The sequence below is a fragment of the Osmerus eperlanus genome, chromosome 4, assembly GCF_963692335.1.
Source record: "Osmerus eperlanus chromosome 4, fOsmEpe2.1, whole genome shotgun sequence".
Lineage (NCBI taxonomy): Eukaryota > Metazoa > Chordata > Actinopteri > Osmeriformes > Osmeridae > Osmerus > Osmerus eperlanus.
Window position 1 is genome coordinate 21,551,472 of NC_085021.1, and position 14,223 is coordinate 21,565,694.

General features: G+C 49.6%; 1 protein-coding gene across 1 annotated transcript in view; it reads right to left on the reverse strand.

Annotated features, from left to right (window-relative positions):
• Positions 1–257: 257 nt before the first annotated feature.
• Positions 258–14,223, reverse strand: part of casz1 (castor zinc finger 1) — a 61,397-nt gene continuing 47,431 nt past the window's right edge. The window contains 8 exon segments of the mRNA XM_062460260.1: positions 258–5,022; positions 6,154–6,474; positions 7,882–8,113; positions 8,952–9,100; positions 11,281–11,452; positions 12,586–12,784; positions 13,197–13,514; positions 13,701–13,823. Of these exon segments, the coding sequence (XP_062316244.1) occupies positions 3,707–5,022; positions 6,154–6,474; positions 7,882–8,113; positions 8,952–9,100; positions 11,281–11,452; positions 12,586–12,784; positions 13,197–13,514; positions 13,701–13,823 (2,830 nt within the window). The 3' untranslated portion in view covers positions 258–3,706.

Sequence of the window (14,223 nt, forward strand, 5' to 3'; positions counted from 1 at the left end):
ATATTTATATAAAACTTTTGATTTGTCCCCCTGTCAGATTGTGAATCAAACCAAATTAGATGTGAGCACAAGATGGCTTTTAGTCCTAGAGTGCAATATATTTTACAAAGGCTAAAACTCAACTCCATTTGTCCACTAACGCTGCTTTTTATTCTACTTCTCCAACAGACAGAATACATCTTCGTTTGTTTTCCTCCAATTTTTAAATCATCGTTTACTCCGTTAATTAAAACAGTAAAGCGGTCTGTCCGTGCTGCGGCAGAAGCCTATACGGGACTTGGAGGTCGTTTCCGTCTGGTTTTTGTGTAATATAATTTTCCATGTTTATTCTTTTTTTTTTTCGTAGATTATATACAGGATGCCAGCTGGCTGACAGATGGTGATGCCTTTACCCGTTTATTTTTTATTTTTTAAAGAAACATCACAAGGAAAAGGGCGACAGCTGCGGGCTGGTGGACCGACTCTAGCAGCACTCTGGGCGCCGAGGAGCGCTGGAGGAGACGACCGAGTAAAAAATAAATAAAAACATAGATACAAAACCTCTAAGAACTTATGCCTCTCATTTCACTGTCATTGTAAAAGACACACTAAGCCCCCCTTGTGAGTCCCCAGGATGAACTCTGCATGGTCCTGCCCTCACAGACCAGCCTTACAGAACAGCTCCGATCACTATTTTTTTTTGATGTTGTCATGTTATAGTCAACTGTCCACGTCCAGTTCACAGCTATTTCTGCATGAACCTGGATTCACCTCCGAGATTCTTGTCTGTCTCCCGTACAATTCTAGGAGGATCAAGGCCCTGGGGGAACCTGGAGGCTGTGGAGAAGACTCGCAGCCGCAGCATGCCCAGAGGACTCCTGCTACAGGTGTCTCCTAGTAGTGGCACCAAGACAGCAGGCCTGGAGCCTGGCCTTGGGGCCCTGGGGCTGGGGGGCCTGGAGCTGGGGGCCCTGGGGCTGGGGGCCCTGGGGCTGGGGGCCCTGGAGCTGGGGGCCCTGGGGCTGGGGGCCCTGGAGCTGGGGGCCCTGGAGCTGGGGGCCCTGGGGCTGGGGGCCCTGGAGCTGGGGGCCCTGGAGCTGGGGGCCCTGGGGACAGTAGTCTGGGGGCCCTGGGGGGGGGGGTCCCTGGTCCAGCTATGGTGTTTAAGCTCCACTGAGCTAGAATCATGTATTTGAGCAGCACTCCTCAAGCCCTCCGCATCACTACCCAGAATGCCCTGGGGCTAAAGCACTACTAAGCATATGTATCGTTATAATAATTATAGGTTCTTTATTTTCAACTTTTTACAAATCCTGCTATTTTACACACACACACGCACACGCACACACACACACACAAACTGTATTCAAGTGCACAATGTCTCCCAGCCTTATAGCTATTTTAAAAATTCTGTCAGAAAATTTAACAAAACAAAAATGACAATGATGCACCGCCTTGCATTTGAGTCGAGGGAGACACATGGAGAGAGACACGCCCACAGCAAAATCAAGAATTGCAATGAATGAAAAACAACAAAAATCACACACAAAATATGACAAAAATAATAATTATAATAATATTAAACAAGGTGTTAAATAAAACCGAAACATTCATTGATAAATTCTTATCAGTGATTTCGTTCTGTATGAGTTTGTTACTTGTTAACTGTTTGAAAATACAGCATTTTCTGATGCAAAAACAACAAGGTAAAAATCTGTCAACTGTGCTCAGTGGCATTTCAAGGGCCACAATGTACAAATCTGTTTAGTCAACTTCCTCTGTGAATGTACCGAGGGAGAGAGAAGGAGATGACAAATAAGATCACGCACACAGGCAAACTATAGTGGGGTTATTTCCATTTTGAACGTTTTATTATTCATTTCTCCTTTTAACGGTTTCTTTTTAAAGGAAGCTGTTCATCGAAGAGCATTTTGTTCATATAGTTTTTTTTTCTTTTTCTTTTTTTTTAACAGAAGAAAATACTGTACAACCCTTTTTCTTCTTCTCAAACCAATATTCCCCAGGATCATCGACACACATACCTTCCCCTACAGAGTGACAATCTTTTTTTCCAAAGCCAGAGACCTCCAGAGAGATCACAATTATTATCTCTTTTCAGGGTTACATCACCATAACCCAGAGGGGAAGGTTTACATTAAAACCGTGTTCAATTAATTTTATTTTTTTTATGTAATTTTCCAGTATTGGAGCATTGCCATATTGTAAAGAATGAATTGAAAATCACAGTTGGTATTAGTGTTGTTAGGCAGTTCTGGTGTGCCTGTTTCATAGAACAATCATCCAATCACAGAAGAAGAAGGTATCATTTCCTGCTTTAAATAAATCACAGAACAATAGTTCTTCGTCACACTAACAACTATTTGTGCATCAAAGCAAATTGAACTAAAACATGATAAAGCAAAAGTCCCTGTTAAAAGATATATCTTTTTTTTCTTTTTTCTTTCAGAAGGTACAAATGAACCTAAAAAGTGCAATTACACCCTAGAAATATCTCATTGCAAGGTCACATAAATATTAAATAAAACTGTTACAATATAGCTCAACCACAACCATAGTGAATGGAAAACAAAATGTTGTCCACAAATCTTTTTCGTTGTCTATACATTTCAAACGTTAAACAAACTCCCTGACACGGTTCCCTCATGTTTACTCATGTTTTCCACAGGCCAAACATCCCAGAATCGTCACCATGGTTCCCTCACCTAGTTACCCGTAGACGGTCTGACACGTCTGGTTAACTGCGCAAGTGTAATGCAATCATAATGCAATGATGGTAGATGGTAACAAAAATATCTTTAAATACATGTTTGAATTTCTATCGTCCTCATTCTCTATATAAAAGTGCGCTATACAAACACAAACCCAAAAGTTTCCTAGAGGATAAAATGGTACAACGGTACGCTTGGTTTTGGTGAGAACTTCTGTTTAGAAGCAGGGATACACCAGAATTCTGGTGTATCCCTGCAGCCTCACCCTCACAGCTTAACTGTGAGGGTGAGGCGGTCCAGACACTAGACTCCGCTTCCTGGACACACACAGCCTCTCTGATCACTTCTGGAGGCAAATGTACACCAACAATAAAATAACAGAACCTTGCAAGGAGGAAGAGAGGGGAGGGTACAAGCACTGATGCAGACTCCCTGCTTAATAATAATAATAATAACAATAATAATAATCATAGTAGGATAAAACACATTCTGTATCATAATTTTGCGTCAGTGAAGTTGAACAGTGATTTATTTCCCTTTTTGGGTGACAAGGGTCCGGCAGTTAGTGGACTGCACCAGAAAACTTCCTTTGTATATTGACGTTCACACACACTTACATATATAGTTATATAGAGAGATTTTTTTTTTTCTTTTTTCTTATCGTGTTTTTTTTCCACACACAAAAAAGTGAAAACAAAAATTAAATAAATTAAAGTCAAACATGCACGCACACACAAAAGACTGATGTGTAGTAAAATGTTTACATTGCTGCCCCATTTGTAAAAGAGGGCCTAATTGGTTTGTTTCTCTGTTCATCTTTTAATGCATAATTGAATTAATAATGTTGGTCATCTTGTAAACATCCTAATAAATCATTTGGGGCCGTCATTTCTTCATGTTGTTGTTTTCACGTTGTCATCCGCTCGTGTGTCCCTAACCATGATAAACGAGGCCACTTCAATCTGATGTTTGTTCATAGCATACAGGATTCTCGTCGTTCATGCCTCCATCTCACGCTTCTCCAGAGGGGAAGAGTCAGTGTGGTGGGCGGAAGCATCCAGACTCTCGCCATTGTCCTTGTCACAGTCAGGCTCTGGCATGGAGTCTTCATACGAGTCAGTGTTCATGTCGTCCTCCTCCTCCTCCTCCTCCTCCTCCTCCTCCTCCTCTTCCACGTGCCCCTCCTCCTCGGGCGACAGGTCGTCCTCTGCATCTCCGGACGTCCCCGTGGTGATGTCATCAAGCGGCGCCGTCATGGCCAGCGGGGGCTTGGAGCTGGGCAGGGCCAGGGCCCCCAACCCCCCCAGGGGCACCGCCCCGGAGTCCTGGTGCATCTTCTTGCTGAGGTCCAGAGAGTCACTGAGCCCCAGCCCCACGGCGTTCTTCAGGAAGAACAGCGAGCTGCTGGACTCTGTGCCCAGGTTGAGAGAGCCGTCCAGGCTGACCGAGGAAGGCGGGTAGTGGTGGCCGTACTCGGAGGCCATGCTGACCGGAGGGTAGAGCATGGAGGTGGGGGCGTTGAGGCTGTTGTTATGGTGGAGGCCCAGGTGGCCTCCGGGGGAGGCTGGAGGGAGACCCATGGAGGAGGGGTGGTTCCCGGCCGACACGCCTCCCCCGGCGCCCCCCATGTGGTGCAGCTGGGCCTCCTGGTGCGGGGACACGGAGGGCAGCTCCCCACGCTCTTGCTTCTCATGCTTGCGCTTGTGGGAGTCCATCTGGGACATGCCCACCACGGTGTGCTTGCACGCGGGGTAGGTGCAGTGGAAGTGGGAGCACTTGAGCTTGTACTTGCAGTCGGCCACCTCGCAGTCGGCGCTGGAGCTGAACTGGCAGAAGCCTGCGGCGGTGATCACGTCCTGCTTGCCGTGGTGCTTGCGATGCGCCGTCACCTTGGTGCTGTCGGTGCAGCGGAAGCCGCAGCGCAGGCAGTGGAAGTGGGTGCTGTTCCCCGAGAACTGGCAGTCTGGGAAGCTGCAGCTGAGAGACGACTTGAAGCGCTTGAAGTCGTCCAGCACCAGGTTGTCCACGCGGTCGTGGTGCTGGGCGTGCTTGTACATGTGCGTGCGCCCGCAGAACTTGTAGCCGCAGTTCTCCCGGGTGCAGTGGTAGTGGGTGACCTTGAGGGAGAACTGGCAGCCGGGGTCCTTGCAGTCCTCGTACAGGTCGTAGCGGCGGAAGCCCTCCAGCATCATGCCCTCGTCCAGCATCTTGCGCGACGAGGCCGTCTTGCGGCGCTTGCCGAACGGCGACATGTCCTCGATGATCCAGAAGCGCTTCTTGGCGCCGGTCGCCGTGGGGATGTAGATGCTGTTGCCTGGAGGAGAAGAATAAGGGGGATGTTGAGAACCTGGACCTTCAGCTCACTGACACATCACCACGACAACAGAGCAGGGCGTAGGGGAGAGGGGGGTGGGCACCGACTAGACGTCTGCTCTGTAGTGTCCTCCTCCTTGAACCCTGTGGTGGTCCCCCACCCAGCACCCCCAGACTCTCTTGGTTCTCTCTCCCCCACCCAGCACCCCCAGACTCTCTTGGTTCTCTCTCCCCCACCCAGCACCCCCAGACTCTCTTGGTTCTCTCTCCCCCACCCAGCACCCCCAGACTCTCTTGGTTCTCTCTCCCCCACCCAGCACCCCCAGACTCTCTTGGTTCTCTCTCCCCCACCCAGCACCCCCAGACTCTCTTGGTTCTCTCTCCCCCACCCAGCACCCCCAGACTCTCTTGGTTCTCTCTCCCCCACCCTGCGCTCCGAGACAGGAGAAAGGAAATTATAAGATTCACTTTGCTGCTGCTAATAGGAACATGACACTTTTACTGGGCGTCTACTACCCCCTGGCCCCCCGTACCCCCACGCGGGCGAGGGGGTGGCCCTCTCCTCCTGCTGCTTTACGAGGGGGGCCCACCCCCACGACCCCCCTGGCCCCCACGGGTCACTGCTAATGATGTGATCCGTGTTCTCCATAAAAGTGCAGGTGATTAAAATAAAGAGGGCTGGCGATGCAGCTGTGCTAATGGAGGCAGAATAAGAGCCCTGGCTTGGGGATACAGGTGCTGATGTTACTGCATCGTCTCCAGCGCCTCGTAAACACCATCGCTGCTCACCTGAGCATACCTGTCCACAGGGCGACACGTGACTACAGGCTTACAAACATCTGAAGAACCGTTAAAATGACGTAAACAAATGTCAAAAAAAACGACATTTTGGCGAGTCTCTGTATCATGTGATCCACACTCCTAACATTCCCAGGCACACCTTACTCACTACACACAGTCTTGCACACGCCTCGGACTCTAGTGAGCCGCGATGAGGTAACCCTCTCTGTCTGCGTCATGCGTCAACAACAATCAGGACGAGCCCGTCATGATTAAACAGGTCTAGGATGGACTGTGTCTGAGCCAATGGGGAGTGACAGCCGCAGTGTTGGTTTGCGTCGGGGGTAAGTACCTGCTGCATCCTGAACTATAGGGACGTCATTTTTAACCGGTGACGGTGTGGCAATGATGGGGCTGAAAGCTGGCGTGTTGGTTGGCATGACAACACTCCGCGTGGCTCCCAAAGAGGCGCTGAGCAGAGAGTATGACAGACAGGATGGAGAGAGGAGGTATGGGAGGGAGGGGAGGGGAGGGCGGAGGAGAGACGGAGGGAAGGAGGAGGCCTGGGACTGGAGACCGGGATGAGGAGGTGGAGGAGGAGGTGGAGGAGGAGGTGGTGCGTTTTGAGGTGCGGAAGTGTCAGCAGGGGTGGAGGGGGCGGGGCAGCCTTGTCCTGGAGAGACAGGGTGACCAGGAGGAAGTGGAGGGGTAGACACAGGAAGAGGAAAGAGACAGACAGGAAGTGGACACAGGAACAGACAGGGAGGGAGGTAGGACAGAGACAGGGACCCGTTCACACAGGGTTGGGAGGTAAAAAAAGGGGAAAAGATAAGAGAATGATACAAAATGAAGCAGAATATAGACAAGTAACCCAACAGCAGCCGAAGCAACAACCATGAGGACGGTGTTTAACACCGCCTGCCGAACAGTCGGCCAAATTACTGGATTTGACAAGGACAAAAGGATGTAAGTGTTTAGATCAGGAGTTCAGTCGGGATGTGTTTCAGTCCTAGAGCCTCACAGATGGAAGGAGACACACACAGAGAGAAGTCTGTAGAGTGACGTGGCCGTAATTCAAGGAATTACTGAACTACATGAAGGTTTTATGTGATGAAGATGACCTGGGTAACAGTCTTATGTCCAGGACTGTGAACCTGAGTGGGGGAACGTGATCTACTCTGATGGATTGGTGTCCTCTTTTGTTATGGAAAAGTCAAAGCATGTCAAAATAAAGTATGTTTAATGTGTTACAGATCACTATCCATTGAGGAAATGGCAAATATTGGTGTGGTGTGGTGGCTGTGACAGTGGTATGGGGGATGAATGGAAGGCTTTACTTTCTATGCTGGATACTACCACTGCTTCATCCTCACTAACTTATCATCTGAAACATGACTATCATACAGTACTAGAATAAAATAAATACACATCGATTATACATGACACTATTACACAACATTTCATACAGTATATCACCCCTAAATCCAACAATTTAACCAACCCTCTCCTCCCTCACCCCTCGCCTCCCTCTCCTCTTATCCCCCCTAACCTCCCTCCCTCTCACCCCCTCTCCTCTCCTCTCCTCTCGTCCCTCACCTCTCCTCCCTCTCTCCCCCTCTCCTCTCCTCTCCTCCCTCACCTCTCCTCCCTCTCTCCCCCTCTCCTCTCCTCCCTCACCTCTCCTCCCTCTCCTCTCCTCCCTCTCACCCCTTTTCCTCTCCTCCCTCACCTCTCCTCCCTCTCACCCCCTCTCCCCCTCACCTCTCCTCCCTCTCACCCCCTCTCCTCTCCTCCCTCACCTCTCCTCCCTCTCACCCCCTCTCCTCTCATCCCTCACCTCTCCTCCCTCTCACCCCCTCTCCTCTCATCCCTCACCTCTCCTCCCTCTCTCCCCCTCTCCTCTCCCCTCGTCCCTCACCTCTCCTCCCTTACTCCCCCTCTCCTCCCTCTCACCCCCTCTCCTCTCATCCCTCACCTCTCCTCCCTCTCACCCCCTCTCCTCTCATCCCTCACCTCTCCTCCCTCTCTCCCCCTCTCCTATCCTCCCTCACCTCTCCTCTCCTCCTACTTCTCAACTCACCTGCAGGGGAGCTGTCGTTGCCCACGGGGGTGCTGGTGCAGCTGCGGTCCTGATTGGACGATTCGGAGGAGAGGCCGAGGGGGCTGGCCCCGCCCATATAGTCCATGTAGTCGTCGGCGTCGTCCATCATGCTGGAGAAGCCGGGGGTCATGCCGGTGTGGCCCCCCAGGGGCCCGGAGCCCCCACCGGACAAGTGCTGCATGTCATCTGACCTCTGGGAGTGGGAGTGCATCTGTGGGGGAGGGGGTGGAGGGAGGGAGGACAGGCAGAGAGGGGGGAGAAGGAGGGACAGAGTGAGAGGAGAGAGGGAGGGAGGGGAGAGAGGAGAGAGGGAGGGAGGGGAGAGAGGAGAGAGGGAGGGAGGGGAGAGAGGAGAGAGGGAGGGAGGGGAGAGGGAGAAGAGCAGTGAGAGAGTTGAGTAAAGACAGCCGGCTACACAACCCATGACTCCATAGTGACGTGCTGTAATGCCAGAAAACACTGTCTCTTCAGAGTTTCAGAGTAACAAGGAAGAGGATACATCACACACACACACTCACAAGAACACACACTCACAGGAACACACACACACACACACAGGACACACCACTGAGAGTAAAGCAATGATTCTTCCAGAACTGCGAAGGTTACTGTAATTTGACTAATTACTGTATCTTATTATGGAATGCCAGATGAGGGACAGGCATGTGTCACAATAGTCGTGATTATCTGTGATTGAGCCTAGTGGCAGATGAACAGATAACACTCACATGACGGGCTCACACATTTCAGCAGAAGGCGATAGAGAAACGTGTAATGCAGGTGCAATATGCAAAACAAGACGAATGAACGCCATAAGGAAACTGCCAGAACTCGTCAGAGTTGAACAGTACCGAGAACTAAAAGGTCTCAAACCGTCCAAGGGAGTTGATGTTTGGGAACCAGATTTGAAAGCAAAAGGGTTTGAGAACTTTGAAAATGTATAAACAATGAAACAGGTGCTGTACTGTCTGTGAGATAACAGCAGATACAGTAACAGAGAGATTGTGTGGTTCAGTGTGTGTCTGTGCGCGTGGTTCAGTGTGTCTCACCTGGGACGGAACCCTGTCAAAGTTCTTTCCCAGCATCCTCCTCATGTGTTTGCGAGCGTGTGATGTCATCTGGTGCTTGAGCAGGAAGGAGAACTGGCAGCCCTCTCGGATGCAGTGGAAGTGGCTGTTCACCTGGTTGTACTTGCAGCCTAAACACAACCAAGGAGGCATTATTGAACAACTCACTCAAAAATAAAAAGCAAAGCAAATACACCCGTCCCCTAACTATTTTATTTCTTCACATACAGTATATTTGAACATTTGATGAATATTTGAAGCTATTTCGACGGTGGAACAAAGACCACAGAGTGGTCTACTCTGTGCCACATAGTATGGATCCTTCTGCAGGACTTAAACGTGATGTCTGTATGTAGGCAGCTTAGAACAAAGAAGGAACCTGTGTCTCTGAACACCGTGTGACTGTCTGAGCAGGTGACATGGCCAGGACAGGAGAGATATCATGTTTCAAAGCAAGTGTATATGTAGGAGGAATATTAGATCATATTAGATAACTCCAGTGTCACACTGAGCTCGTCTGGCTTGCTCTGGACCGAACCTGGGGAGCTCTTTTATTACACTGACATCCTTGATTCAATTAGGAATTTACATAAATAAATTCTCATATTCCGCAGACCAATAACATCACACACCCCTGCAAACCAAAGTAAATATACAATTATTCTCATATTAAATTCATTTTTCAAACTCTGCCCCCCTTGTTGTTGTGTTTTTTTGGGAGTTGCCGTTTTTTTCAAAAGAGGGCAGCAGTGTTGTGGAATTCCTATTATTTTTCCTATTAGTTTTAATTTTGTGTGTTTTTAGGCTGCCTGATTTCTAATTGCTTTATGATTTCAAATTAAACAACTGCTCTTCTTTTTTTTTCTCCGTTGAAGTTAATCAAATACCATTATATAAAAGCAGCAAAAAAAAAAAATTGAAACAGAAACATTCTGGGCAGGTGCTAGCATGTCAGTAACCATGGCACCCAGAGCAGCAGAACACAGAGCGTCATCACGGGCTTTTGTACACGTACTTTAAACACGCAAAGTTGTGCAAACAGCAGTAACCGCCCTGACTTCAAGGGCTTTTGTGAGAGAGGATCCTGGTAACTTCATCGTCCGTGTTCAGTTTAATGTTGCTGCCATGGATACCACTGAACGCATCAATTCTTTATGACGGGCCTGCTAGCTTTGGTAATCCTCTCAGTCCCCCCCCAACCCCCCAAGCCCTGAACAATACAACAGGCAGATCAGTATGGGACCAGAAACAGCTGTTTAGGGGCTGAGTCTGTCGGCTTTTGTGTGTGTTCTGAAAAGCTTGTATAAACGCCAGAGATCACTTGTGTTTCATTCTCATGTCTGTGACCAGGGAAGACACACACACACACCCCCACACACACACACACACACACACACAAACAGGCAGAGCCAGACAGACCACGTAATTAACAAACACACACGCACACACACACACACTTGCTCCTATCCGACAATATATGAATATAGCACAAAAAAACCTGCATTTCTTTACCTTTTCTACATAATAGTGATATTCAATACAATTGTACAAAAACGTTTTGCCTTTATTAACAAGCTAAAACTAAACTAACACAGATATGTATGTTGCTGTCATGGAGAGTATACAAACTGTACTATTAAACTGTCCTAGTAGGAGCCAGACTGGTTTTTATGGAGCGTGAATTGTTCTTTGATAGCGTGACACAGGCTCTGACAGCATTGAGGCAGGGTTCGTCTCTCTCTCTCTCTCTCTCTCTCTCTCTCTCTCTCTCTCTCTCTCTCTCTCTCTCTCTCTCTCTCTCTGTCTCTGTCTCTGTCTCTGTCTCTGTCTCTGTCTCTCTGTCTCTCTCTCTCTCTCTCTATCTCTCTCTCTGTCTCTCTCTGTGTCTCTCTCTCTGTCTCTGTCTCTCTCTCCCTCTCTCTTTCAGAACCTCTCTTTGCAGGGTCCACTTAAAAATCAATGTACATCTCTCCTGATTTCACACCCGTAACACATACATATCCCTCTGGTATCACACATTATCTAGAACTGGAGGCAGAGGGGGGGAGACAGAGGGGGAGGGAGGGAGGAGGGGGAGGGAGGGAGGAGGGGGAGGGAGGGAGGAGGGGGAGGAGGCCAAGACAGGAAGGGGCAAGCGAGAGACAGACAGAGAGAGACAAGGGGAGGTCGAGAGAGGGAGACAGAGGGAGGAAGAGAGAGACAGACAGAGGGAGGTCGAGAGAGAAAAGGCGTCAGAGAGATGGAGAGAGAGTCAGTACAGGTGGAACTGCCTCCCAGTCAGACAGGGAGGCAGGGAGGGGAGAAGACTCACCCAGCCGGCCACACTCCTCTCTCTTGGTGAAGTACTTGAAGCCGTTGGCAGCGCGGCGCTCTGCCTTCTCGTGTTTCTTGACGTGCCAGGGCAGCTTGGTGGTGATGTTGGTGACGAAGTAGCAGCCTGGACGCAGACAGTGGTAGTGCCCCCGCATCCGGAACTCACAGTGCTGCGGACGAGACACACGCGCAACAGTCAGAACACTCGGAAACGGGCTGCGACCATGTCTCCTAGCAACAGTCAGAACACTCGGAACCGGGCTGCGACCATGTCTCCTAGCAACAGTCAGAACACTCGGAACCGGGCTGCGACCATGTCTCCTAGCAACAGTCAGAACACTCGGAACCGGGCTGCCACCATGTCTCCTAGCAACAGTCAGAACACTCAGAACCGGGCTGAGACCATGTCTCCCAGAAACAGTCAGAACACTCGGAACCGGGCTGCGACCATGTCCCCTAGCAACAGTCATAACCAGGCTACAACAACGTCCCCTAGCAACAGTCTGAACAGTCAGATAACCTGACAAAAGTAGAGTTGTGTCATCAAAGCTGGTTCTAGCGTTCTAGGACGCATCTAGAATGTCGTTTTCATATTTAACTCCACGGCTGAAGGTTTGAATGCACAATAGGCCGGTATGTGCAATGTGAAAACTCATTGTCTCATGAATTAACACTTATTGCATCAGAATTACAATAGAGTTCATATCACTGTCATGTGCTCTCTTTCTATTAAAAAAGGGAGTCAAAGTAGCCTGACCAGTTATCTCCCTGCCCTCCCCCCCCTCCTCTCTTTCTGAAACCTGTGTGTTCCCCGTCTGTCTCAGCCCTGTCCCCCAGAGAACTGGAGGAGGGAGGGAGGTTAGAGAGAGGGGGATTTTAGACACATTAATGAATTCATTTAGACGCTTTCCCTCCAAATACAGGCTCATGAGATACGACAAGGCACTGCCATTTAGCTTTCATTTGAGAAACATTTCCCCGATTTTTGCCCTATTCTAGACAGCCTTGTTTACTGCGCGGGTGACAATGATTTATTGGGTAATATCAGCTAAATTGGCCTTTTCTGAGAGGAGGACGCGGCAGTCAAAATGACATCATTGACATATAAACAGACATTACTGGCTGAGTCGACCGTCTTTTCAGGGGAGATGGAAGACGAAGAGGAGTGATTCTGAAAGCCTCCCGTTGAATAACCTCAAATACAGGTCTAATACACAGCATACTTCATGCTTATAAAACCCCAGGATATGACAGTGCCTTTAGGCCCAAAAACCTGGGGCTGGAGTTAGCAGGGGGGACCCACCTGGTTGGGGCACAGGCACTGGAGAGAGTAGTAGGAGAACTGGTCTCGGACATTGATCAGGTTGTTGTTGGGGTTGATGTGGTCGAGGCAGTGGGACTCGGCCTTGCCGGAAGTCTTGCACACATACTTGCAGTTCCCAAACAGACAGTGGAAGTGGAACTTGTTGGAATACTTACAGTCCGTGGCCAAACAGGGGTCACTGGTGAACCAAAAATACAGAAATAGGGTTGTTCAATACCTTCTTTTATAAGACAGGAGTCTGTATCGTCACATTTCAAGTACTCTGAAACTAATTTCAATATCAGATAGGATAGGCTGGAATGAGTATAGCTCAGTGGTTAGAGCGTTTGCGCTTACAGATCTAGATGGTTCAAAGAGACTTCTAAAATAAATCCAAGACCATGACAGGCGTGGGGGCCTACCTGACTATGCTAAGCTAAGCTAAGCTATGCAAAGCTAAGCTAAACTATGCTAAGCTAAACTATGCTAAGCTAAACTATGCTAAGCTAAACTATGCTAAGCTAAACTATGCTAAGCTAAACTATGCAAAGCTAAGCTGCATCTCCTGCAGGACCTAGAAGAGGGGGGGGGGCTTCATGTGAGTCTCTTACTTGTCCTGGAACTGCAGGAAGCCTGGTTTGACCTGGGGCTTGGCGTTCTCCAGGGAGGTGGTGGCCAGGGGCGAGTTGGCGGGCAGGTTGGGCATGGAGGCGGGCAGCTGGGGGATGCTGCCAGCCAGCTGCTTCCAGGCCAGCAGGGAGGGCGACGAGCCGTAGGCCCCCGATGACGCCAATGCACCCACATCCATGGAGGGGTGGTTGGCCATGGAGACGGGTGCGGCCGGCTGCATGGACACGCCGTCGCCGCAGTCTTTGGATTCGTTGAAGTGGGGCTCCGATTTGACCTTCAGCGTGGCTCGGAGGTGGAAGCTGATTGGGCGAGGGATAGCGGGAAACGTTTGTTAAGTTGGAACGACGGCGGAGTCGTAAACGAACAGCTGCGAGTACACGAAATCAACAACCTGGAAAACGATCGATGTCGGGCTGAGTGAGAGCCCGTCACGACTGAGCGCGACCTTTGGTGTTAAAGGTCACGGGAGTGCTCTGCCTACTCACTTGGCGTGTTTGATGGCTCCGTCCACCGTGCTGAACAGAGCGCCGCAGTCCTCCACCATGCAGTGGAAGTGCTCCTTGTGGAGGAAGTCACACTGAGCCTCGCAGTAGTCATCTGTGTCGAACCTTCACCCCGGGAGGAACACAGAACCATGAGCTCTCAGAACACAGAACCAGGAGCTCTCAGGAGAACACAGAACCAGGATCTCTCAGGAGAACACAGAACCAGGATCTCTCAGGAGAACACAGAACCAGGATCTCTCAGGAGAACACAGAACCAGGATCTCTCAGGAGAACACAGAACCAGGATCTCTCAGGAGAACACAGAACCAGGATCTCTCAGTAGAAGACAACCATGTAGAAGTCTCTCCCGTCAAACTGAGTTTACAGCATTTAACTAGATAAAGACACCCCTCCTCCCATCAATTAAGACTGAAGGGCCCCCTCAATCATTTAAACACAGATCCCCCTCAACCAGTTAAACATCAGAAGTCAGTCTAGCCCCCCAGCTCCAGGTGTGTGTCAC